General features: G+C 61.3%; 1 protein-coding gene and 1 long non-coding RNA gene across 2 annotated transcripts in view; one reads left to right on the top strand and one right to left on the bottom strand.

The window, feature by feature from the left end:
* The window catches only part of LRP1 (LDL receptor related protein 1), an 80,932-nt gene extending 61,004 nt beyond the window's left edge, over positions 1-19,928 (top strand). Inside the window, exons 45-89 of the mRNA XM_037845189.1 lie at positions 81-206; positions 371-499; positions 746-865; positions 1,130-1,243; positions 1,603-1,752; positions 1,829-1,954; positions 2,156-2,272; positions 2,460-2,588; positions 2,829-2,951; positions 3,050-3,190; positions 3,284-3,474; positions 4,335-4,518; positions 4,638-4,723; positions 4,937-5,056; positions 5,537-5,724; positions 5,860-6,065; positions 6,577-6,765; positions 7,306-7,454; positions 7,846-7,939; positions 8,094-8,210; positions 8,454-8,573; positions 8,931-9,053; positions 9,217-9,342; positions 9,851-9,967; positions 10,571-10,677; positions 10,781-10,913; positions 11,621-11,740; positions 12,007-12,129; positions 12,461-12,601; positions 12,697-12,831; positions 12,911-13,030; positions 13,876-14,144; positions 14,679-14,857; positions 15,358-15,464; positions 15,715-15,831; positions 16,264-16,440; positions 16,537-16,677; positions 16,774-16,947; positions 17,153-17,314; positions 17,736-17,910; positions 18,065-18,166; positions 18,295-18,359; positions 18,475-18,565; positions 18,669-18,813; positions 18,940-19,928. Of these exons, the coding sequence (XP_037701117.1) occupies positions 81-206; positions 371-499; positions 746-865; positions 1,130-1,243; positions 1,603-1,752; positions 1,829-1,954; positions 2,156-2,272; positions 2,460-2,588; positions 2,829-2,951; positions 3,050-3,190; positions 3,284-3,474; positions 4,335-4,518; positions 4,638-4,723; positions 4,937-5,056; positions 5,537-5,724; positions 5,860-6,065; positions 6,577-6,765; positions 7,306-7,454; positions 7,846-7,939; positions 8,094-8,210; positions 8,454-8,573; positions 8,931-9,053; positions 9,217-9,342; positions 9,851-9,967; positions 10,571-10,677; positions 10,781-10,913; positions 11,621-11,740; positions 12,007-12,129; positions 12,461-12,601; positions 12,697-12,831; positions 12,911-13,030; positions 13,876-14,144; positions 14,679-14,857; positions 15,358-15,464; positions 15,715-15,831; positions 16,264-16,440; positions 16,537-16,677; positions 16,774-16,947; positions 17,153-17,314; positions 17,736-17,910; positions 18,065-18,166; positions 18,295-18,359; positions 18,475-18,565; positions 18,669-18,813; positions 18,940-19,080 (6,209 nt within the window). The 3' untranslated portion in view covers positions 19,081-19,928. The remainder of the gene's footprint in view (positions 1-80; positions 207-370; positions 500-745; positions 866-1,129; positions 1,244-1,602; positions 1,753-1,828; positions 1,955-2,155; positions 2,273-2,459; positions 2,589-2,828; positions 2,952-3,049; positions 3,191-3,283; positions 3,475-4,334; positions 4,519-4,637; positions 4,724-4,936; positions 5,057-5,536; positions 5,725-5,859; positions 6,066-6,576; positions 6,766-7,305; positions 7,455-7,845; positions 7,940-8,093; positions 8,211-8,453; positions 8,574-8,930; positions 9,054-9,216; positions 9,343-9,850; positions 9,968-10,570; positions 10,678-10,780; positions 10,914-11,620; positions 11,741-12,006; positions 12,130-12,460; positions 12,602-12,696; positions 12,832-12,910; positions 13,031-13,875; positions 14,145-14,678; positions 14,858-15,357; positions 15,465-15,714; positions 15,832-16,263; positions 16,441-16,536; positions 16,678-16,773; positions 16,948-17,152; positions 17,315-17,735; positions 17,911-18,064; positions 18,167-18,294; positions 18,360-18,474; positions 18,566-18,668; positions 18,814-18,939) is intronic.
* On the bottom strand, positions 35-11,518 carry LOC119541359. The gene is made up of 3 exons (XR_005218237.1): positions 11,451-11,518; positions 772-857; positions 35-198 (listed from the first exon to the last, which is right to left on the bottom strand). It is a non-coding gene; the product is annotated as an uncharacterized LOC119541359 (long non-coding RNA).
* Positions 19,929-22,461: the final 2,533 nt, after the last annotated feature.

The following is a 22,461-nucleotide window of genomic DNA, read 5'->3' as shown; positions in this document are numbered from 1 at the left end:
TGAGGGCATCCTGTGTGTGTATGTGTGTGTGCACAGCAGCCAACAGCCCTCAGCCTACCCCTGCTCTGTCTCTGCCTCAGGTGAACTCTCCCCTTGCCGCATCAACAACGGGGGCTGCCAGGAGCTGTGCCTGCTCACTCACCAAGGCCACGTCAACTGCTCCTGCCGAGAGGGCCGCGTCCTCCAGGAGGACTTCACCTGCCGGGGTGAGGGGGTCGGGGATGAGGGAGGGGGTGGCAGGGGCCAGTCCCCCGCCCCCAGCCCTCACCACGGAGAAACTGAGGATGACCACAGATCCTGGAGGCAGAGGGGGACAGCTCCCAGGGCCCCAGGGCCCTGGCTCACGAAGCTTCCTCTACCTCCCCACCAGCGGTGAATTCCACCTGCCAAGTACCAGATGAGTTTGAGTGTGCCAATGGCGAGTGCATCGACTTCAGCCTCACGTGTGATGGTGTCTCCCACTGCAAGGACAAGTCCGACGAGAAGCCGTCCTACTGCAGTAAGCAGCTGGCCCAGCCTGCCCCTTCCCAGTCCCAGCAGGCTGGAGCCTGGAAGTGATGAGAGGAGCTGGAGGCTCCATGACCCAGCCCCATGTCCCAAGAAGGAGTATTGTGAGCTCAAGAAGGGCCCAGAGCGGGGGCTGGACACACGTTTGTCAAGGGAATAAATGCATGATATCTCCTGGGAGGCACTCCCATCCTGCACCCTGCCACTGCTGATACATGGCCTGCTTCCCCATCCACAGACACCCGTCGCTGCAAAAAGACTTACCGCCAGTGCAACAATGGACGCTGTGTCTCCAGCATGCTGTGGTGCAATGGAATGGACAACTGTGGGGACGGCTCTGACGAGATTCCCTGCAACAGTGAGTGGGAGGCTCCTGGCACCCTGTCCCCTGGGCTTCAGACCTCCCCCCAACTTGAGCCTGAACCTCTGTCCCTGTGTCCAGAGCCTCTCCCTCACCCTCACTCACACTGAACTTTTGTCCCCAGGCCCCAAAGGGTCTGGTTCAGGGCACCCTTATGACAGTGCCCTGGGCAGGTGCTTTGGTCCAGGGGCTCTGTCCTGGACCCTCCTGCCCCCAAGGGAAGGACTGTGGCCTGATGGTTCTGGGTGGACGCTGTTCTAGAGACGGTCTGTGGGGTGGGTGAATTCCACTGCCGAGACGGGACATGCATCCGGAACTCCAGCCGCTGCAACCAGTTTGTGGACTGTGATGATGCCTCGGACGAGATGAACTGCAGTGAGTGACTCCCTTTCCCGTCTCTCTCGGCTCCGCACCCAGGCCTGCAGGCCCTTGTGCTCCTGTCCTGTGCCCTCCTCTGCCTTCCCTCTGGCCCCTTTAGCAGCTTCAATCCCCCCACACCCTGATCCAGTCCCGCAACTCCTCCTGCCCCCCACCAGCCTGGACTTCTCTGGAATTGGGAGAAGGAGGCAGTGAGTGGAAGGACGTGGCCGCCATGCAGGCTTGTGTGGGGCGTGGGGTGCTCACGGCACCCCCTAAAGGGCACTGTCCCCATTGTGGACGACTGTCTGTGTGGGCTGCCCACGGAGGGTGTTTGGGGGTGAGCCGGCATCACCCCTCACCCCCGACCCTGCCAGGCGCCACCGACTGCAGCAGCTACTTCCGCCTGGGGGTGAAGGGCGTGATCTTCCGGCCCTGCGCGCGCACCACACTCTGCTACGCGCCCAGCTGGGTGTGCGACGGCGCCAACGACTGCGGGGACTACAGCGACGAGCGCGACTGCCCAGGTCTGGCCGGGACGGGTGTGCGGCAGGTGGCAGGGCCCCGGGCACGGGTGTGTGCTCACACTATCCTCACCCCCAGGAGGAGGCAAGCGCCGCCGGTGCCCCCTCAATTACTTTGCCTGCCCCGGTGGGCGCTGCATCCCCGTAAGCTGGACATGTGACAAGGAGGACGACTGTGAGCATGGCGAGGACGAGATGCACTGCAGTGAGCGGCCCGAGGGCCCCGCGGGGGGTGGGCAGCACTCGCCACGGCCGCGGAGACCCTGTCCAGGCCCTCCTCTTTGTCCCTGCCCAGGAAGGGCCCTCCTTGGCGGAGGCAGGCTTGGAAAGAGGGACCATCTCTCTAGGTCTTGCTGACCTGCCACCCCCCGCCCCAACCTCTAACTGTGCTCTCCAACCGCCCCAGACAAGTTCTGCTCCGAGGCCCAGTTCGAGTGCCTGAACCATCGCTGCATTTCCAAGCAGTGGCTGTGTGACGGCAGCGACGACTGTGGGGACGGCTCAGACGAGGCAGCTCACTGCGGTGAGAGGGGCCGGGATCGGGTCAGGGGAGGTGCTCTGAGGCGGGACAGACCCTCCTGCAGAGGCGCGAAACATGGTGGAGGCGGCAGCCCTTGCCGCCGCCCAGCCGGGTGGGGCAGTGGGCAGCCAGGAACAGCCTGCTCTGCCCACTCCTGAATCTCTCAGGGGCTCCCTGTCCTGCCCCACAGAAGGCAAGACGTGCGGCCCCGCCTCCTTCTCCTGCCCTACCACCCACGTGTGTGTCCCCGAGCGCTGGCTCTGCGATGGCGACAAGGACTGTGCTGACGGTGCCGACGAGAGCATGGCAGCCGGATGCTGTGAGTGGTGGGGTCCGTGAGGTGTGGGGGCGGGCAGCTGAGGCCTCGCCATGCAGAAGGGGAAACCGAGATCAAAGACAAGGAGGCGCATTGGCAAGGGACATGCCATCAGTTAGTGCAAAGTCGTACCCGCAACCCAGGTGTCAGGGCTCACCATGCAGGGCTGCCCACCCCCAGGAAGCCTGGAGCAGTGCGGGGGTGGCTGGCCGACTGAGGGGCTGTGCCTGCTTCTGTGCACAGTGTACAACAGCACCTGCGACGACCGCGAGTTCATGTGCCAGAACCGCCAGTGCATCCCCAAGCACTTCGTGTGCGACCAGGACCGCGACTGCGCTGACGGCTCAGACGAGTCCCCGGAGTGTGGTGCGTCCCACGGCTGCGGTGGGAGGTGGGAGGTGGGCCCCAGGCCCTGTGCAGGTGGTGCCGGGGGCCCCCAGCCTCACCGGCTCCTCCTCCCCTAGAGTACCCCACCTGCGGCCCCAATGAGTTCCGCTGCGCCAACGGGCGCTGCCTGAGCTCCCGCCAGTGGGAGTGTGACGGTGAAAACGACTGCCACGACCAGAGCGATGAGGCACCCAAGAACCCACACTGCACCAGCCCAGGTAGGGCCCACCCGCTGTCCCCTCTCCTCACCCCTCTCCCCCTGGTCCCCATTCCCCGGGACCCCACTGACCCGCCACCTCGCCCCTTCCCAGAGCACAAGTGCAACGCCTCGTCCCAGTTCCTGTGCAGCAGCGGGCGCTGCGTGGCCGAGGCGCTGCTGTGCAATGGGCAGGATGACTGTGGCGACGGCTCGGACGAGCGTGGCTGCCACGTCAACGAGTGCCTGAGCCACAAGCTCAGCGGCTGCAGCCAGAGCTGCGAAGACCTCAAGATTGGCTTCAAGGTGTGCTCAGCTCCCACAGCCCCAGGCCTGGCGAGGACACCTTCCTCCCTTCCCTCCCTCATTCATTCATTTACTCAAGTGTCAAAACCCCCCACCCCGACTTTGTGCCAGGCACTGTTCTAGACACTAGGGATCCAGCAGTGAACAAAACAGAAATCTGCTCGGTTGGATTCTGCATCCATTTGGAAGGTAGATTTGCTGACAGATGGGATAAGGATGGGAGAGAAAAAGGAGAGTGTACACGTCAGGGAGGCAGCAGATATGTGAGTCTGGAGTTCAAGGGAGAGGTCCAAACTGGAGCTGTAAATGTGGGAGTTGCCACCCTTGAGATGGCGTTTAAATCCACCAGCCTGGATGAGGTCGATGCCCAGAGGAGTGAGTGTAGATAGAGAAGGGAGGAGATCTAAGGCCTGAGCCCTGGGGCTCCCTAGCCCACCCTGAGAGGTCAGAGAGTGCGGGGAAATGGCCGACGAGCCCGGGAAGGACAGCTGCTACAGGAGGAGGTGCCAAGGGAAGGCATGTTTCTGGGAGGAGCACATGACCAGCTCTGCTGAATGCTGCTCACAGGTCACGGGTGATGAGGCCTGAGCATCCATCTCTTGATGGAACAACATGGAGGTCATTGTTGACCTCAGGCGGGGTCTTGGTGGGGGTGGGAGCCAGACTGCCAGAGTGGGCTGGTTCTGCATTTGTTGGCTGTCTGCCTCCTCCTGGCAAGGCTGGGCTTCCCCATCAGAGCCAGCCACCCAAGAGGGTTCCCTACCCCAGGTCTCCAGGGGGAGGCCCACAGCTCCCAGGAAGCAGGGCTCGCAGGGCTCCCCACGGCCCCGGCCCCAGCCCGAGGCTCTCTCTGCTTGCAGTGCCGCTGCCGCCCTGGCTTCCGGCTGAAGGACGACGGCCGGACCTGTGCAGACATAGACGAGTGCAGCACCAGCTTCCCCTGCAGCCAGCGCTGCATCAACACCCATGGCAGCTACAAGTGTCTGTGTGTGGAGGGCTACGCCCCCCGCGGCGGCGACCCCCACAGCTGCAAAGCTGTGACTGGTGAGATCCCCAGTTAGCTGCAGGCTGTGGCGGGAGAACTAGAGCAGGAGAACGCGGAGGGTGGGGAGGACTGGGATGTGCCCGGCCAGGAGCTGACCCTCAGCCTCCTCTATCTGCAGATGAGGAACCATTTCTGATCTTCGCCAATCGGTACTACCTGCGCAAGCTCAACCTGGATGGTTCCAACTACACGCTGCTGAAGCAGGTGCCCACACCCAGGCCCTCCTCCTCCTCCCATCTCCCCAGGCCCAGAGGTGCTTTCCTCACCTGTCCTGCCCCCACAGGTCCCTGGCCATCACCCCAGCTGAGTTCTCCAGCCATCCATCCCCCAACCCCACAGTCATCCCCTTCCCCAGAGGCAAACGTGGCTCCCTTGCAGCCATACCCACCCTTCTCCTCTCCCCACCGCCAAATCCAGGGCCTGAACAACGCCGTTGCCCTGGATTTTGACTACCGTGAGCAGATGATTTACTGGACAGATGTGACCACCCAGGGCAGCATGATCCGAAGGATGCACCTAAATGGCAGCAATGTGCAGGTGAGGCAGAGGGACCACCCACTCCTCAGCCGACAAATCGGGGGATCCCAGAGATCCAGCCCCCAGACCCCCTCCCCAGATGGCGCTCTCTGTTTTAAGGTCATCTCCCCTTGACCCCTGCAATGAGTCATTGCATGATTCCCCAGTGCATTGCCAGGTCTCCCCTAAGCCCAGAGGGCCAGGACTAGAGAATTCCTCTCCTCCCCTCCCAGCCATCCCCAGGTCTCCCTGATGATAAGGACGTTTCCCCCTTAATCTAGCTTCCTTAAACCAAAGCTCCCAGGCACTATTGGCTTGTCCGTCCTAGGGGGCGCTGGCCTGGGGTCTCCCTCACCTCAAGACCCTTTTCCCAGAGCCTCTAATACATGGGGCTCCTCCGTGGGGTCAGGCAAAGGGCTGGGCGCGCTCCACTCATGTTCCTCCCACCAGGCTGGGAGAGGGCGTTCAGACAGGCTCTCAGCTCCCCACCTCTGCCCCCAGGTTCTGCACCGGACAGGCCTCAGCAACCCCGATGGGCTGGCTGTGGACTGGGTGGGCGGCAACCTGTACTGGTGTGACAAAGGCCGGGACACCATCGAGGTGTCCAAGCTCAGCGGGGCCTATCGGACGGTGCTGGTCAGCTCTGGCCTCCGGGAACCCAGGGCCTTGGTGGTGGACGTGCAAAACGGGTATGTGGGTGAGGAGGACTGGTGGTACCCTTGAAAGCAGACAGGATGCTCAGACGGCCAGGCCCTGCTTCCCCCCAGGCTCCTGGTGGGACGAGGGGCTGGACCTCTCGGCTCATGGCCCACCCCCCTGCCCAGGAACCTGTACTGGACCGACTGGGGCGACCACTCACTGATTGGCCGGATCGGCATGGACGGGTCTGGCCGCAGCGTCATCGTGGACACCAAGATAACATGGCCCAATGGCCTGACGCTGGACTATGTCACCGAGCGCATCTACTGGGCTGATGCCCGCGAGGACTACATTGAGTTTGCCAGCCTAGATGGTTCCAACCGCCATGTTGGTCAGTGTGCAGTGGGCCTCCGGGCACAGCGGACTTGGTGGGACTGAGGCTCTGAAACTACAGGGGGATTGGGCTTTGGGGCAGGGGCAGGACACAGCAACTCCACCCGGATCCTGGGGTTCCAAGCACCCCAGGGTGCTCCCTTGCACCGGCCCAGGCATGAGGCTACCATCCAGCCCCCTGGGGAAGGAGGCAGAGAGGCTCCTTCTCCACTCTGCATGGAGGGGCCCCAAGAAAGGTGGGGGAGGAATGCCCACGGTTAGGGAACTTCTGCATGTCCCCCCTTCCTGATAGGAAGTATTCTAGTACTTGCCGTCAGACAGCCCCAGATAGGTGTTCCAGCTCTGCCACTCTTAGCTGGGCAACCTCAGGAAGCCACTTGCCCCTCTGGAACTGGGATTAACACCCCCACACACAGGGTCACTGTGGGGACTAAGTGGGGGCCAGTAGGTCAGGTGCCCGATGATTCTGGGCACCGACCGCCCCCTGCTTGCCTCCCCGCCCACTGCAGTGCTGAGCCAGGACATCCCGCACATCTTTGCCCTTACCCTGTTTGAGGACTACGTCTACTGGACCGACTGGGAGACAAAGTCCATCAACCGGGCCCACAAGACCACGGGCACCAACAAGACGCTCCTCATCAGCACCCTGCACCGGCCCATGGACCTGCACGTCTTCCATGCCCTGCGCCAGCCGGATGGTAAGTGACAAGGGGCGGGGTGGCCGAAGGGGGAGCCAGGGGTCAGTGTGCCCACAGTCCCAGCAGGGTTGCTGCCTGTCGTCCCTCCTCCAGCCCTGACTGGGCTCTCCTTGCCAGTCTGGGGGTTCAGAGGGGGTGAAGACAGGACATGGTCCAGCCATTGGGAAGTTGCAGCCCAGCTGGGTCCTGCCGTGCAGCCTTTAGCAACAAAAGTCCTGAGGCCCGATAAGTAGGACTCGGGAGAAGGGCATATCTGGGTGCAGACCTCAGAGACAGGGGCCTGGGAGGAAGAGCAGACCACAACTTAGGGAGGGGAGAGCTGAGGTTGGGTACAGGACTTCTCTGGGCCTGGCCTGACCCTGGGACCTCCACAGGAGCCTCTCCTGTCCCTGACTTTAGCTCCCTCCTAAAAGATGCAGGAACCCCAGCTCTGCCCAGGACATGGTGGCCAGGCATCCCTTGGGCAGGCTGGAGGATGTGTGCCCTGGGAGCACTGTCCTTGCTTTGCCGGCCACCCTTGAACCCCTGTTTCTCTGGCAGTGCCCAATCACCCCTGCAAGGTCAACAACGGTGGCTGCAGCAACCTGTGCCTACTGTCTCCCGGGGGCGGCCACAAATGCGCCTGCCCCACCAACTTCTACCTGGGCGGTGATGGGCGCACCTGTGTGTCCAACTGCACAGCCAGCCAGGTGAGGGCTCTCCCTTCAGACCCCCATTCACCTACACCCCATCCCCCTGACCCCTCACACCAATACCCCTGCTCCTCCTGGTTACCCCAACACCCGATCTAATATCCTCACGCATCTGTTTTCCCACACTAACACCCCCACATTTCTTGCCTACCTCTTGTCTCCCCACAGCAATACTTTTCACCCGTTACCTCACACAAGCACCCCCACACCCTAACCCCACCACCTCACCCGTACCCTGACCTCCACACACTCATATCCCAGCCTTCTCTCCAGCTCAATCCAAAATACCTGACCCCACCACCTCTCCAAAACATCCTAACCCCTCAAAAGAAAAACTTCTGAGTTCCCCAGACCCCCACCAACCCCTCTTGCCCCACCTGCCCTCCAGTTTGTGTGCAAGAACGATAAGTGCATCCCCTTCTGGTGGAAGTGTGACACAGAGGACGACTGTGGGGACCACTCGGACGAGCCCCCAGACTGTCGTGAGTGCCCAGGAGTGGTGGCGAGGGTGCCCTCACAGGCTGTTTGGGGTGGCCGGTCCCCCAAGAGGGGCCACGGCCAGGGTGCTGAGGGAGGAGGGTCCACTGGGCCCACCCCAGGCTCTCCTGATGCCGAGACCCCCTCCCCACCCCGCAGCTGAGTTCAAGTGCCGCCCAGGGCAGTTCCAGTGCTCGACAGGCATCTGCACAAACCCTGCCTTCATCTGTGATGGGGACAATGACTGTCAGGACAACAGTGATGAGGCCAACTGCGGTAACAGCTGCCCAGCCACTGGCCACCCTGTCCTCCATGCTCCCCCAGGATTTGGGGGGTTCGTACCATGCTCTAAGGGCAAGGGAAGCTCCAGCCCGGGATGGCCTTCTCTCCAAGCTGGACTCCCAGGGCTGGAAGCTCTGAGCCTGCACTCTCCCCACTGAGGGAAGAGGTCTCCCCCAACTTGCCCCTGCATCCCCCCCATCCCCATTAGTTACCCTCCCCCTCCTCCCACCCCCACAGACATCCACGTCTGCTTGCCCAGTCAGTTCAAATGCACCAACACCAACCGCTGCATTCCCGGCATCTTCCGCTGCAATGGGCAGGACAACTGCGGAGACGGGGAGGATGAGAGGGACTGCCGTGAGTGCCCGAGGCTGGGGCAGGAGTCCGGGTAGTGGGGACGGTCCCAAGGACCTGACCGCTTTCTTGCAGAGGCCTTTGCTGACCTGCACTAACTTTCATAGCTAGGCAACATAAATTATATTGGGCTAACTTGATTTGCTCATAAAATGACCATGCTCGGTACAGAAATGTGCCAATCCAGAAAAAAAACCACAAAGATTGGAGGGAAGGTGGGGCAGGGGGGATAAAGGGCTCCTTCCTCCCATGAAGTTGCTGTCCGACTGGGACCAAGGCTTGGAAAAGGGAGATGATAGTGGTCTTGAGCTGGGGTGGGAGAAGTAAGGGGCAGGTCCTCATTTTCTCCCCTGCCCCCAGCCGAGGTGACCTGCGCCCCCAACCAGTTCCAGTGCTCTATCACCAAGCGCTGCATCCCCCGCGTCTGGGTCTGTGACCGGGACAACGACTGCGTGGACGGCAGCGACGAGCCAGCCAATTGCAGTGAGTCGCCTGGCGCCCGGGAGCCGGGAGCCCACCTTCCCTCCACCTTCCCTCTGCAGCATCTGCTGCTCCCCACCCCCACCCCCACATCCGGGTGCCCCCCCAGGCGCCGCCCCCCACCCCCCACTCCCGGCACACTCCGTGAAGGAGCCTCCCCTCACAGCCCAGATGACCTGTGGAGTGGATGAGTTCCGCTGCAAGGACTCTGGCCGCTGTATCCCCGCGCGCTGGAAGTGTGACGGAGAGGACGACTGTGGGGACGGCTCGGACGAGCCCAAGGAAGAGTGTGGTAAGCAGGGGTGGCCCAGCGCCCACTCCGCAGAGCAGGGCATTCTGCTTGGGTGGGGGTGGGACAGTGTCCCCTAGCCGGGGGACCTGGGCTGCCTGCTGGCCATCTCTCAGCATGGCCCTGGGGCCGCTGCCGTGCCCACCACCTCCTGTAGGACTCCCCTGTCCCTGCCCTGAGCCCTGTCATATCTGGGCTCATATCATCAGCTTATATCTGGGCAGAATCTTCCCTGCCTGCCCCATGGGATCTGGTAAGCCCCTCCCCAAAGCAGCTCTCTCCTGCCCCCATAATCTCTTTGTAGACCCCACTTCTTAGAACACTGCCTGGACTCCCAGATCTGGCCTTTCTCAGGTTGGAATACCACACACACACACACACACACACGCGCGCGCGCGCCCCTGGCCCTGACCACTGCCAGCCATCCTGAGCACACCAGAGACCCTCATGCCTGCTGCCCTCCTCCTGGCCCTGATGCCCCAACCTTTGCCCCACATCTTGTCTTCCCTAGATGAGCGCACCTGTGAGCCATACCAGTTCCGCTGCAAGAACAACCGCTGTGTGCCAGGCCGCTGGCAGTGCGATTATGACAACGACTGTGGGGACAACTCTGATGAAGAGAGCTGCAGTATGTCCCCCACCCGGTCCACCGGGCCCCCTGCCCCAGGAGACCTCAGGCACCTCCTTTCTCTGCACCACTGCCCCTCCCGCCACCAGGCTGTGCCAGGACAGGGGTCCGTGCCCCCTCCCTCCTCACCCCACCCCACTCCATGGTGTGTATCAAGTTTGTGCCATTTCACCTCATCTCATGTTTCTCTCCATTTTCACACTGTCCTCTTGGGGTTGCAGAGGTAGGTGTCTCTGGCGTGCCCGTGTCCCCACCACACCCCTGCCTTTGCCCCAGAGCCCACCCATCCCTGTGCTGTGCCTCCACCCATCATCTTTTGTTGGCTCCTCCCTAAACCCTGATGCTTGTCTCAGTGGTCTTGTCCTTCCCTCCTCTCCCTCGACAGTTTGTCCTGATGGCAAGGCCAAGGACCCCATGCCCTCTCCTGTGCGTCTGTCCCAGTGGGCTGGGTGTGAGCACTCTCCATCCCACAAGGGCAGCCAGTCTGCTGTGTCAGGGCTGGGCCCTGGGCCCCGGGGTATCACTGCCAAGGGCTGGAGGTGCCTCAAGGGCTGAGTCCCTGTGCCCACCCTCCTGGGGGCTCTCTCCCCTGTCCTTCCCCAGCCCCTCGGCCCTGTTCCGAGAGCGAGTTCTCCTGTGCCAATGGCCGCTGCATCGCCGGGCGCTGGAAATGCGATGGGGACCACGACTGTGCAGATGGCTCAGACGAGGTGGGCAGGGAAACCAGGAGGAAGGAGCGACGGCCTCAGGAGAGTTGGGGCAGGGCCCCAGGGGGCCCAGCTCTGACCAGGCTGCCCACTCCCGTGCCCACAGAAAGACTGCACCCCCCGCTGTGACATGGACCAGTTCCAGTGCAAGAGCGGCCACTGCATCCCCCTGCGCTGGCGCTGCGATGCCGACGCCGACTGCATGGATGGCAGCGATGAGGAGGCCTGCAGCACTGGAGGTGAGCCCCCCAGCTTGGGTTCCCAGCCCTCCCACCGCCGCTCACCCCCTCATGTGGCCTATCATTCACTCATTCTTTCCTTCCTGTAATCACTGTTCATTCAACAAACATCTATTGTGGACCTACCACTGTCCTAGGCACTGGGGATCCAGCTGTGAGCCAGATCCAAGGCCCCTGGGTAAATTTGTGCCCTGCAAAAGGGCACCTAGTTGAGGGGGCCAGTCCAGGCTGAAATCCAGCCAGAGCAAGTCTATGGGCAAGTCCCCACAAGGCAGTCAGCTGCCCCGAGAGGCCAAGGCCCTGCCTGGGGTACTGAGGCAGCCCACAGGGGGCCGTGTGAAGCCTGGTGTGACAGAAGGTTAGGGCTTGGAGCAGGGACCCAACAGTGAGGACAGACATCCTGGCTCTGCCCCGGCAGCCGGAGGACAGGGACTTAAACCTAGACCATGGGCCCCGGTGCCCTGCCCCAGGGAGAACCAGCCCTTCTGCACCCCTCTGGACTCTCCTCCCAAAAAGTGCCCCTCCTCCCCTAAATACCAGAGGCAGCAGTTCCACCCTGGATGCCCATCTGGTAGAAAATTAGGAGACGTAGGTCCAGCCTGTGGTGCCACAGCTTGCCTGGTGACCCTGTGGAGGGAGGGGTCTGGGCTAGACCGCATCCTGCGGCTCACGGATCATTCTTCGCTCTTCACTTGGCTTGTGCCCAGTGCGGACCTGCCCCCTGGACGAGTTCCAGTGCAACAACACCCTGTGCAAGCCGCTGGCCTGGAAGTGCGATGGCGAGGATGACTGCGGGGACAACTCAGACGAGAACCCAGAGGAGTGCGGTGAGGCGAGGCGGGGCTTCCGGGCGGGGCGGAGCTTCTGGGCGAGGGTGGGGCCTGGGTGGGCGGGGCGGGCTTCTGGACCGGTTTCCCCTCTTCGGGGTGGGTGGGGCTTCGGGACAGAGGAGGGGCTCTGGGATGGGGCGGGGCTCCAGAGAAGGGAGGGGCTCCGGGGAAGGGAGGGACTCTCAGGGTCCCCGGTGCGCAGCCGTGGTCCTCGCTTCTGGGCTTGTGGGTTGATTCTCGCTGTCCGCTCACCTCCACCACAGCCCGGTTCATGTGCCCTCCCAACCGGCCCTTCCGTTGCAAGAACGATCGTGTCTGCCTGTGGATCGGGCGCCAATGCGACGGCATCGACAACTGCGGGGATGGGACTGATGAGGAGGACTGTGGTGAGCAGCGAACAGTGGTGGGGAGCCTGGGAGGCTTGCAGGGACGAGGCTGAGCAGGGAAGGTGTGGGCCAAGAGGGAACTGTGTTGCAGAAGGGAGCTCACCCCCGGAGGGGAAGATCTGCTGGGAGCCTGGGGGAGCCTAGGGGAGAGAAGCCCCTGGGAAAGGCGCCTGAGGCTTCCTGATGTTTTAAGTCTGGGAGTGTGAATGTTTCACCAGCTCCCCCTTCAAGCTTGCCACCCAGGTTTGGGACCCACCAGTATCTATGGCTGACCGTGGGAGGAGGGGCAGGGTGGTGAATACCCGGGATCTGAAGCCCCCACCCTCCCTAGAGTCTCCCACGGCCCAGACCCCCCACTGCAAGGACAAGAAGGAGTTTCTGTGCCAGAACCAGCGCTGTCTGTCCTCCTCACTGCGCTGCAACATGTTTGATGACTGCGGGGATGGCTCTGATGAGGAAGGATGCAGCATCGGTAAGGCCAGGCATGCTGGGGTGCAGTGGGGCACTGGGGAGGGGTGGAGGACCAAAGCCCAGGCCTGGGATGGCTCACGGTGTTCTCACCCACAGACCCCAAGCTGACCAGCTGTGCTACCAATGCCAGCCTCTGTGGGGACGAGGCCCGCTGCGTGCGCACCGAGAAGGCTGCGTACTGTGCCTGCCGCCCCGGCTTCCACACCGTGTCAGGCCAGCCAGGATGCCAGGGTAGGAAGGTGGGACCGAGAAGGGGCGGGCAGGAACCCCAGCCACAGGACTCTCCGTGATGCTCCCATGTCACCCCCAGACATCAACGAGTGCCTGCGCTTTGGCACCTGTTCGCAGCTCTGCAACAACACCAAGGGCGGCCACCTCTGCAGCTGTGCTCGGAACTTCATGAAGACGCACAACACCTGCAAAGCCGAAGGTATGGAGCCAGGAGAGGACAGAAAGGGTGGGGCTGGGCCACACCCAGAATGTGAACTGGGGCCGACCTGGAATGGGTCTTTTTCCTCCACACACCCCTGCTCAGACCAGGAACCCCAGAATCACAGGTGCAGCTTCCTACATCCCCATCCCTGAGCACAGGGGCTGGCTGGGGGCAGCCCTCATACAGCCCAACATGCCTCTTCCCAAGGCCAGCACACACACAGACACACAGGGACACACTGACACAGTCATGTGTGCCCCACCTGCATAATCCCCACATGCCTTCACGCTCATCTGCACCTTACACATGCCTGTGTAAACACTCCTGTGCATACCACTCTCATGCCAGGCATGCCCATGTATGTCTCACACCCACGTATGGGTCCACCCCTGCCACATATGCCCAAGTGCACACATGTGCCCATGCATATGCATCCCACATGCATGTGTACCACAAACACATTCAGGCAACGTGTAGCAGAGAACACACTGATGCCAGCCAGAACCCACGAGGAGGCAGAAGTCAGTGAGGCTGAAGGGGCAGGGACGACTTTGTTGGGGGGCAGGTCACACTAGATCAGCTCAGGGCTGGCAAGGAGGAAGGAAGGACAGAAGGCAGAGGCTGGAGCCCTCAAGCCTGGTCCTGAGATGGGATGAGCAGAGGTTTATGGCTGGAGCAGACGATTTGATTGGGAGAGAAGAGGTTGTTAGCGTGAAAAGGGCTGGGCTGAGGATCACATCGCAGGCACCTTCCCCCCACCACCTCTCTCCGTCCCAGCCGCCTTCCTGGCTGGCTGCCCCTGCCTCTTATCCACAATGATCTCTGGCATCTTCCCCCTTCAGGATCCGAGTACCAGGTCCTATACATCGCGGATGACAATGAGATCCGCAGCCTGTTCCCCGGGCACCCCCACTCAGCTTATGAGCAGGCCTTCCAGGGTGATGAGAGTGTTCGCATCGATGCCATGGACGTCCACGTCAAGGCTGGCCGCGTCTACTGGACCAACTGGCACACAGGCACCATCTCCTACCGCAGCCTGCCACCTGCCGCGCCTCCCACCACTTCCAACCGCCACCGGCGACAGATCGACCGGGGTGTCACCCACCTCAACGTGAGTGCCCGGCCCGGGGCAGCTCCACCCTCGGGCCACGGGTTGGGTGGAGGGCTCCACACAGCAGATGGCTCAAAAGAAGGAGGGGACAAAGGGCGAGACCGGAGGGCAGGGGCAGCCTGAGGGTGCAGCTAGACTGAGAGCTGGCTCTGCTACATTGTAGCCCGAACTCAGCATCTGGCGGGCAGATTGGCCTTTAGCATCAAAGCCACGTTCGATTCCTGATCTTCACTGCCACCCACCCTGAAAATCTTGGGCACCTTATTTAGCCTCTCTGGGCCTCACTTTGCTCATTGGTGAATCAGGGTGTAACACCTGCCTTCTAAGCTTTTAGTGAGGATTAACTGACATGACCTGTGAAAGCTCCAAGTCTGGCACCTCGGAGCCAACAATCAGTGTAGTTTCATCTCTTTATAGCCAGGGGGCTGCACTGGCTGTCAGTCTGGGATGGCTTTTTAGCAGGGACAGGCTGGCAGAGTGGTGGTGCGAGGGGAGGACAAGATCATGGCCCCTGAAGCTGTGTCTCCTATTCAGATTTCAGGGCTGAAGATGCCAAGGGGCATTGCCGTCGACTGGGTGGCTGGGAACGTGTACTGGACTGACTCGGGCCGAGATGTGATTGAGGTGGCACAGATGAAGGGCGAGAACCGCAAGACGCTCATCTCGGGCATGATCGACGAGCCCCACGCCATTGTGGTGGACCCCCTGAGAGGGTGGGTGGGGGGGGTCCCTGGGTGAGACACCTGGGCTGGTGCTTGGAAGCCCCTGGATCAAGGCGGGGCCCACCGCCCACAGGCACACCCTCCCCTCCCAGGCTAGCCTGAGGTCCCAGCCGCCCCAGGCCCTCCAGTCCTCCAGGCTGCCCCCAGCTCAGGCCTCCCCCAGGGCTGCCTTGCCCAGGACTCCCCAGTGGGGCCTGCTCAGGAAGGAGCCTGACCCTCATGGCTGGCTGGCATGGGCTCCTCCTGCTCCAGGAAGGCAGCTCTGCCTTCTTAATTGTTTCCAGATCCATATATTGTGTTTTTAGAGTAAAAGGTTCTTAAGCTGCTCCGGAAGTGGACTCCCCTCAATACTCTCAGTAGGAGTTGGGCAGCACACCCTTGTCCCAATACCCAGCAGTTCCTGGGCCCAAACCGGGATCCTGAGCCTGACCTGGGTCTGCCCCTCAGACAAGCCTCAGGTCTTACCTCCGTTCACCCCTTCTTTTCCCCAGCACTATGTACTGGTCAGACTGGGGCAATCACCCCAAAATTGAGACGGCAGCGATGGATGGGACCCTACGGGAAACACTGGTTCAGGAGAACATCCAGTGGCCCACGGGTATGTGGTGGCAAGGGGCAGTGGAACTGGGAGGAGGGGGTGGGCTCGTTGGACCCACCTGCTGCTGAGGTCACACAAAAGCTGGGGAGGGGAAGGGGCTTGGACTGGGAAAGGTCTTCTCAGCAGAGGTGGGGAGCAGTGGTCCTGTGACCAGCGGGTATCTCCCAGATATAGAGGCAGTTCTGTTTTCCACCTCCGGCCTGGGAGGGAGGAGGGACCGGGCTCTCACAGGAGCTCTCTGCGCCCCCAGGCCTGGCAGTGGACTATCACAATGAGCGACTGTACTGGGCGGATGCCAAGCTCTCAGTCATCGGCAGCATCCGGCTCAATGGCACAGACCCTGTCGTGGCTGCTGACAGCAAACGAGGTCAGGACCTGGTGGCACCTGGTTCCCCGTCCTCCCCACTGAGCCTGTGGGCCTCACCCAGTGCCTTCTATCCCTCACCAGCCTGCAGGGCCTCCCGGCTAGACTCTCACCTATGCCACTCCTGAAGGCCTGAGGCCCACCCTGACCCTCCACCCATTTGTCCCTTCATTTGTTCTCCCAATGAACACTGGGCTGTGTGGAGATAGCACAGGCAGCAGGAGGAACTCAGGAGGAGTGAGGAGAAGGAGCAGAAACCAATCCTGACCCCAGAAGTCTGGGGGTGATGGGACCTTTTGCCAGAAGTGACCATGGGAGAAGGAGCAGAGTGGGGGGGAGTTTGGTTTGAGATATGTTCAGTTGAGGGGCCTGGGAGTTCTGGGGGCTGATGTCCACGTGACCCCACCACACCCTCCTCTCTCCACCTCCCCCCAGGCCTAAGTCACCCCTTCAGCATTGACGTCTTTGAGGATTACATCTATGGTGTCACCTACATCAATAATCGGGTGTTCAAGATCCATAAGTTTGGACACAGCCCCTTGATCAACCTGACTGGGGGCCTGAGCCATGCCTCTGACGTGGTCCTGTACCATCAGCACAAGCAGCCTGAAGGTGGGCGGCAGGGAAGGCTGGGGCCTGGTGGGCAGGAGAGGGGTCCGGGTCCCCGGGGCTCAGCGAAAAGCCCCCCACCCCCACCTGTGCCTGCAGTGACCAACCCCTGTGACCGCAAGAAGTGCGAGTGGCTGTGCCTGCTGAGCCCGAGCGGGCCGGTCTGCACCTGCCCCAACGGGAAGCGGCTGGACAACGGTACCTGTGTGGCTGTGCCCTCTCCAACGCTCCCACCAGACGGTATGTCCGTGCCCCTCCCCACCCTGTGCCTCAGCACTCCCACCCCTGTCCATGCCTCCCATCCCTCCTCTGCCCTCTGACCTGTCCTTCCTGCAGCTCCCCGGCCTGGAACCTGTAACCTGCAGTGCTTCAACGGGGGCAGCTGCTTCCTCAACGCCCGGAGGCAGCCCAAGTGCCGCTGCCAGCCCCGCTACACCGGGGACAAGTGTGAACTGGACCAGTGCTGGGAGCACTGTCGCAACGGGGGCACCTGCGCTGCGTCCCCCTCCGGTATGCCCCTCACTCCCCTGCAGGACGGCCCCTCCTCGGCCCAGCCCCCAGCCTGCATGCTCCACCTCAGGCAGATCCCCAGATCCCCAGTCCCAAGACCCCTTCAGTCTCTGCTCCCACACTGGTTCTCCCAGCCCTGTTCCCCTGCAGTAGGGCTGGGTGGTTCCAGGGGCCACGGTCCCACTCACACATCCTCTCCCACCAGGCATGCCCACGTGTCGGTGCCCAACAGGCTTCACGGGCCCCAAATGCACCCAGCAGGTGTGTGCGGGCTACTGTGCCAACAACAGCACCTGCACCGTCAACCAGGGCAACCAGCCCCAGTGCCGCTGCCTCCCTGGCTTCCTGGGTGACCGCTGCCAGTACCGTGAGTGAGCCATCCCCGGGCGCCAGGGAAGGGAGTGAGAGGAGCCGGGCTTGCTGAGAGCCCTGGGGTGGGGGTCACCCTGGGCCCCAGACCCATGGGGTCAAGTTCAGGGGAGGGAGGCCACACCCAGCTCAGCAGGCCAGAGTTGCTCGTGCTTCCATGGAGGCATTGGCACATTTCCCCTCCGGCATCGGCACGTTCAAGCAAAAGCCATGCCCTGTTGGGATGCTCAGGGAAGTTCCTGTATCTGGAACCTACCTGCAGCGTGGGGGCAGCAGGGGCTCAGGAGGAGGTGGGGTCACCCCCAGGACCTGGAGAGCCCCTCAGGGGCCTGGCTCTCCCCCACCCTCCACCATCCATGGAGGCCCTTCCTGAGGGTGGGGCTTGAGGCACCTCCTCTCCCCCACCCTCCCCCCCACAGGGCAGTGCTCTGGCTACTGTGAGAACTTCGGCACATGCCAGATGGCCGCCGACGGCTCCCGGCAGTGCCGCTGCACCGCCTACTTCGAGGGACTGAGGTGTGAGGTGACAAAGTGCAGCCGCTGTCTCGACGGCACCTGTGTGGTCAACAAGCAGAGTGGGGACGTCACCTGCAAGTGAGTGGGGCCCTGCCTCCCCAGTTCTGCCAGGCCTGCCCCGGCCCTGCCCCAGGCCCCTGCCCCTCCATCCTGCCCTGCCCCCTCCTTGGTGTCACAGATACCCCTCCACCAGCCCCGGCCCCAGCCTTTGACCTTTGACTCCTTCCTGCAGCTGCTCCAACGGCCGCGTGGCCCCCAGCTGTCTGACCTGCGTGGGCCACTGCAGCAATGGCGGCTCCTGCACCATGAACAGCAAAATGATGCCCGAGTGCCAGTGAGTTGGGCCTGAGTCTCCGCCAGGCGTGTATCATCCCTCCCTTCCCCGAATCTGAGCACGGGGCTCACCCGGCTTCCCTGGCTGTGGAGGTCGGCCCTGCTCAGCTCTGCCCCTCCTGTCTGCAGGTGCCCACCCCACATGACGGGACCCCAGTGTGAGGAGCAGGTCGCCGGTGAACAGCAGTCTGGACGTAGGTGGCCAGAGGGGAGGGGACAGGCAAGGCTGCCGGGCCCTGGAGCAGGAGGGCTTGGTGCCTCCTGCTTCCCTGGGCCTTTCTGACTCAATTTCCCACCCTTTCCCTCCAGACATGGCCTCCATCCTAATCCCTCTGCTGTTGCTGCTGCTGCTGCTGCTGGTGGCCGGAGTAGTATTCTGGTACAAGCGGCGAATCCGAGGGTGAGCCACAGAGGGTCTGGAAAATTCTGGCCATTATTTTACCACCCTAGCCTTACCCCTTGTAGCCTTACCCCTGCCCCCTTACATTTCTGCCTCTTCCCAGGGCTAAGGGCTTCCAGCACCAGCGGATGACCAACGGGGCCATGAACGTGGAGATTGGGAACCCCACCTATAAGATGTACGAGGGTGGGGAGCCCGATGATGTGGGGGGCCTACTGGATGCTGACTTTGCCCTGGACCCTGACAAGGTGGGCTGGGGGGCCCGGAGGCTGTGGGTGGGGTGACTTAGGGTGTTAGGTTGGATGATGGGGCAGAGGTGGGGGGCAGGGTACCCCAGGCCCTGAGCTGCACCTGAACCCTCTGTCATCCCACAGCCCACCAACTTCACCAACCCTGTGTACGCCACACTCTACATGGGTGGCCATGGCAGTCGCCACTCTCTGGCCAGCACGGACGAGAAGCGAGAGCTCCTGGGCCGGGGCCCTGAGGACGAGATAGGGGATCCCTTGGCCTAGGGCCTTGCCACATCGGACTACCCCCAGAGAGCCTCCAGCCCCCTGCCAGAGAAGTCCTTCAATGAGCCCCTCGCCAGCCCCCCTCCTCCCCCCTAGCCAGCCCTCCCCCGGCCCTGCCGGCTGTATAAATGTAAAAATGAAGGAATTACTTTTTATATGTGAGTGAGCAAGCGAGCACAGTATTATCTCTTTCCGTTCTCCTCCTTCCTGCTCCTAGGGTCCCCCCAATGCTGCCTTTGGGGAGGGGGCAGGGAGGGCTCTGAGGGCTCCCTGTGGCCGAAAAGTGGGAGGGGGTCCTCCCCCCACCTTCCCACCCAAACGCACCCCCACTGGGAGAGCTGGTGGTGCTGCCTCCCCCTCCCTGTACAAGACATTTTCTCATGGTTCTCCCTCCCGACACCCCCAGATGTCCCCTCCCCCGTGCCCTCTGCTCTGGGGAGGGAGAGACCTTTGCTGGCCCTGTCTGGAAGATTTGGCTCTGGCTGAGATAGAAAGGAAAGGACGGAATTTTTTAGTTCTTGTTGGAGAGGCCACCCTAAGCCCCAGTCCCCACTACGGGGCATCCCTGCGATGGCCACGCTTCACACCCCTCTCGGTCAGGCCCTCCCCCTCTCCGGTGCCCTCACCGTGGCTTCCAGGGCTGGAGGTTCTTTGGTGAACTTTCCCCTAGCCTCCCCCCCGACACATTCCCCTGGGGACTGAGGAGGCTAGGAGGCCATGGGGCACGCCAAGGAAGGGCAAGTGGGCAGCCCCGTTTTGGGGACCTGAACATTTTAATAATTTTTGCTGAATTCCTTTACAACTAAATAACACAGATATTGTTATAAATAAAATTAAAAAAAAAAGCCTCTTGGGTCTGCCTGTGTGAGACTGGGAGCTGTTGCAGCCACTAGAGGGAGCCTCTCTGTGCTGGAGCAGACCGGAGAGGCTGGTCTCCAGTGGCCTTTCCCGGGTGCCCCCTCCCTCTTCAGCTCGCTGGAGGAAGGGAAGAGGGTGGCATTGGGCTTGTCAAAGAATACCAGCTTCTCCTGGATGTGTGACCTTGAGCCTGTGACTCCACCTCTGGACCTTGTGTTCACTCTGGATCCAGGACACTTACCTTGGAGGTCTGTCTCTGCATTCAGGCCACCCCCTCCCCACCCAAAATGATCTCCCACAGTGAGAAATCCCTCCATAAAAAGAACGAGGACATCGGGGTTATGAAGGCTTTCTAACCCTGGGGTGTTCTCGTATAGCTCTCTGCCTGAGTTTGCTCCTGGCGTGCTGACATCTCACACTTCAGGGAGACTAATCGGTTTCCAAGAGTGGAATCCAGGATGTGCCCTGGGGTACAGGAGAGCTGGAAGGCCAGTTTGCCAGGCTCCTCTGGCCACCAACAGACCCAGCTCAGCAGTCATTTCAGACATACCAGGTGTTGATGGGGAAGGACAGCCACAATCAAAGGGGCCCCGGGTCTATTTCAACCCCTGTCCAGAGAGGGAAAACCTATTGAATGTGGGGGGCCTACTGGATGCTGACTTACTGAAGAGGGTCACATAGCTTTACAGAGGCCAGAATGGAAAGAGAGGGCTAGAGGGCCACTTGCCCTTCAACAGCAAATATGAGCTCAGGAAGGGTGGCTGCAAACATATGAAGAATCTCACCCAGCCCCCAAAGGGGGAGGATGGCCTTCCTCACTGACTCAACTCCTCAAGTCTGTTCTTCTCTGGCTTCTTCCTTCTCTGGGGAAGCTATGGATCTAGGCATCTCCAGAAACAAGAGTCCTGCCCTTCCCTCTAAGTCCTGAGATCCAATCTCTAACTTCAGTCTCCCAGCCAGCTCTGAGACCCTCCCCTGCCTCCCGAGGCTCCCAAGGGTCCTGAGGTAGAGCCACCCTGCTGGGAAAGGGGACATCCTTGTTCCTCACTGGGAGGGAGGCTCATGTCCCCATCCGGCCACCAGGTGGCACATGCACTCTTGTATCACTGGTTAATCATGAAGCCCCCCACAGCCCCCTCCCCAACACACAACTAATTATGCACCTGCAGGTGAACCCTAGCCCAGACTGTCACTTTCTCCCCTCTGGGCTATTCTGCCACACCCCTTCCACCCAGTGCCAGCTGGCTCCCCTCCCTCCCCTAGTGCCTGCCAGCCCCCCCACCAGCCCCACCCCCTTTTCCCCTCCCTCTGCCAGCTGTGCATCTGGCGCCTCCAGGGAGCCACTGATTCTCTGCCTGTCGCCTCAAGTTCCTGGGCAGATTGAGAGGGGCCCCCAGCTGTGGGCTTGGAACACAGAGCATCTTCCCTCTGCCCGCCAGGATCAACTGGGAGAGGGTCCACCAGGAGGCAGTCGTCAAAAACTTCCCTCCCGGCAAGGAAGGAGGGGATGTGAGACAGAGATGGAGAGGAAACAGGGACAGAATCATGGACAGAGGCTGGTACAGACAGAAGGAAAGACAGAGACAAGGACAGAGGCAAAAACCAGGAGGCAGAGTGGTTGTGTGTGTGTGTGTGTGTGTGTCTGGAGAGAAAAGGGGTAACCTAAGATTGTAGCAAAAGGAGAAGAGATAAGATGTATCAGGACTTCAGAAAATGAGGCCCTGGGAGGGGCTTCTGTCGGGGCAGCTGGAGCCTGGGCACGCCCACTGCCCCCACCCACTGCCGCATCTGCTCCTATGCTTGGGGCTGAGTTCAGGATTCTGCTGGAGCCTCTGGCCTTAGGCCTGGCCACTCCTGCCCCTTCCTGCCTCTCTTGTCTACCTCTCTTGCACCCAGGTTCCCGCCTCCTGGCCCTGTCTGTCTCTCTGTTGGTCTCTGTGTCTGCTTTATGCCCTCAGCATCTCTGTCCTCTCTCTGACCATTTTTCTGTATCTGTCACATCCCGATGTCTCTCTGTTTCTTACTATGTGCTTCCATGTCTATGTCTGCCTTGGCTTGTCTTTTGCACTGCCAGTCCCAGTATACACTCGGGTGTGTGTCTCAGTCTGTGTGGCCATCTCCATCTGCAGATGTTTGTCGCTCTGTCAAGGCAAGGAGCAGGGCTCTCTGAGTACCTGGCTGGATGTGCTTGTCTCTTAGCGAAAATGTGCATCTGTCTCTGTCTCTGGGTGTGCACCTGTTTGGAAACCAAGCGTGTCCATCAGTGTGTTGGCGTGCCTCTGCATGTGCCTAGGTCTCTGGGTGTGTGTGCATGCCAGTTTCCATGGGTAACTGCGTCCTTTCCTCTGCTTGTGGCCTGTGTGCTCACCCCAGGGGTGTGACCTGTCCTGTGAATGCATCTGTGTGCATGTTGGGTGTGTATGTTTGTGCTTCCTGATATGCGTTTGTCTCTCTATATCTTTGCTTGTCCCTATCTCTCTCTGTCTAGGTGTTGGTCATTCCAGAACCTCAGCCAGAGCCTCA

This window comes from Choloepus didactylus, chromosome 8 (assembly GCF_015220235.1).
Source record: "Choloepus didactylus isolate mChoDid1 chromosome 8, mChoDid1.pri, whole genome shotgun sequence".
Lineage (NCBI taxonomy): Eukaryota > Metazoa > Chordata > Mammalia > Pilosa > Megalonychidae > Choloepus > Choloepus didactylus.
The sequence above is the reverse complement of the archived record's forward strand: the minus strand, read 5'-3'. Positions and strand labels throughout refer to the sequence as shown.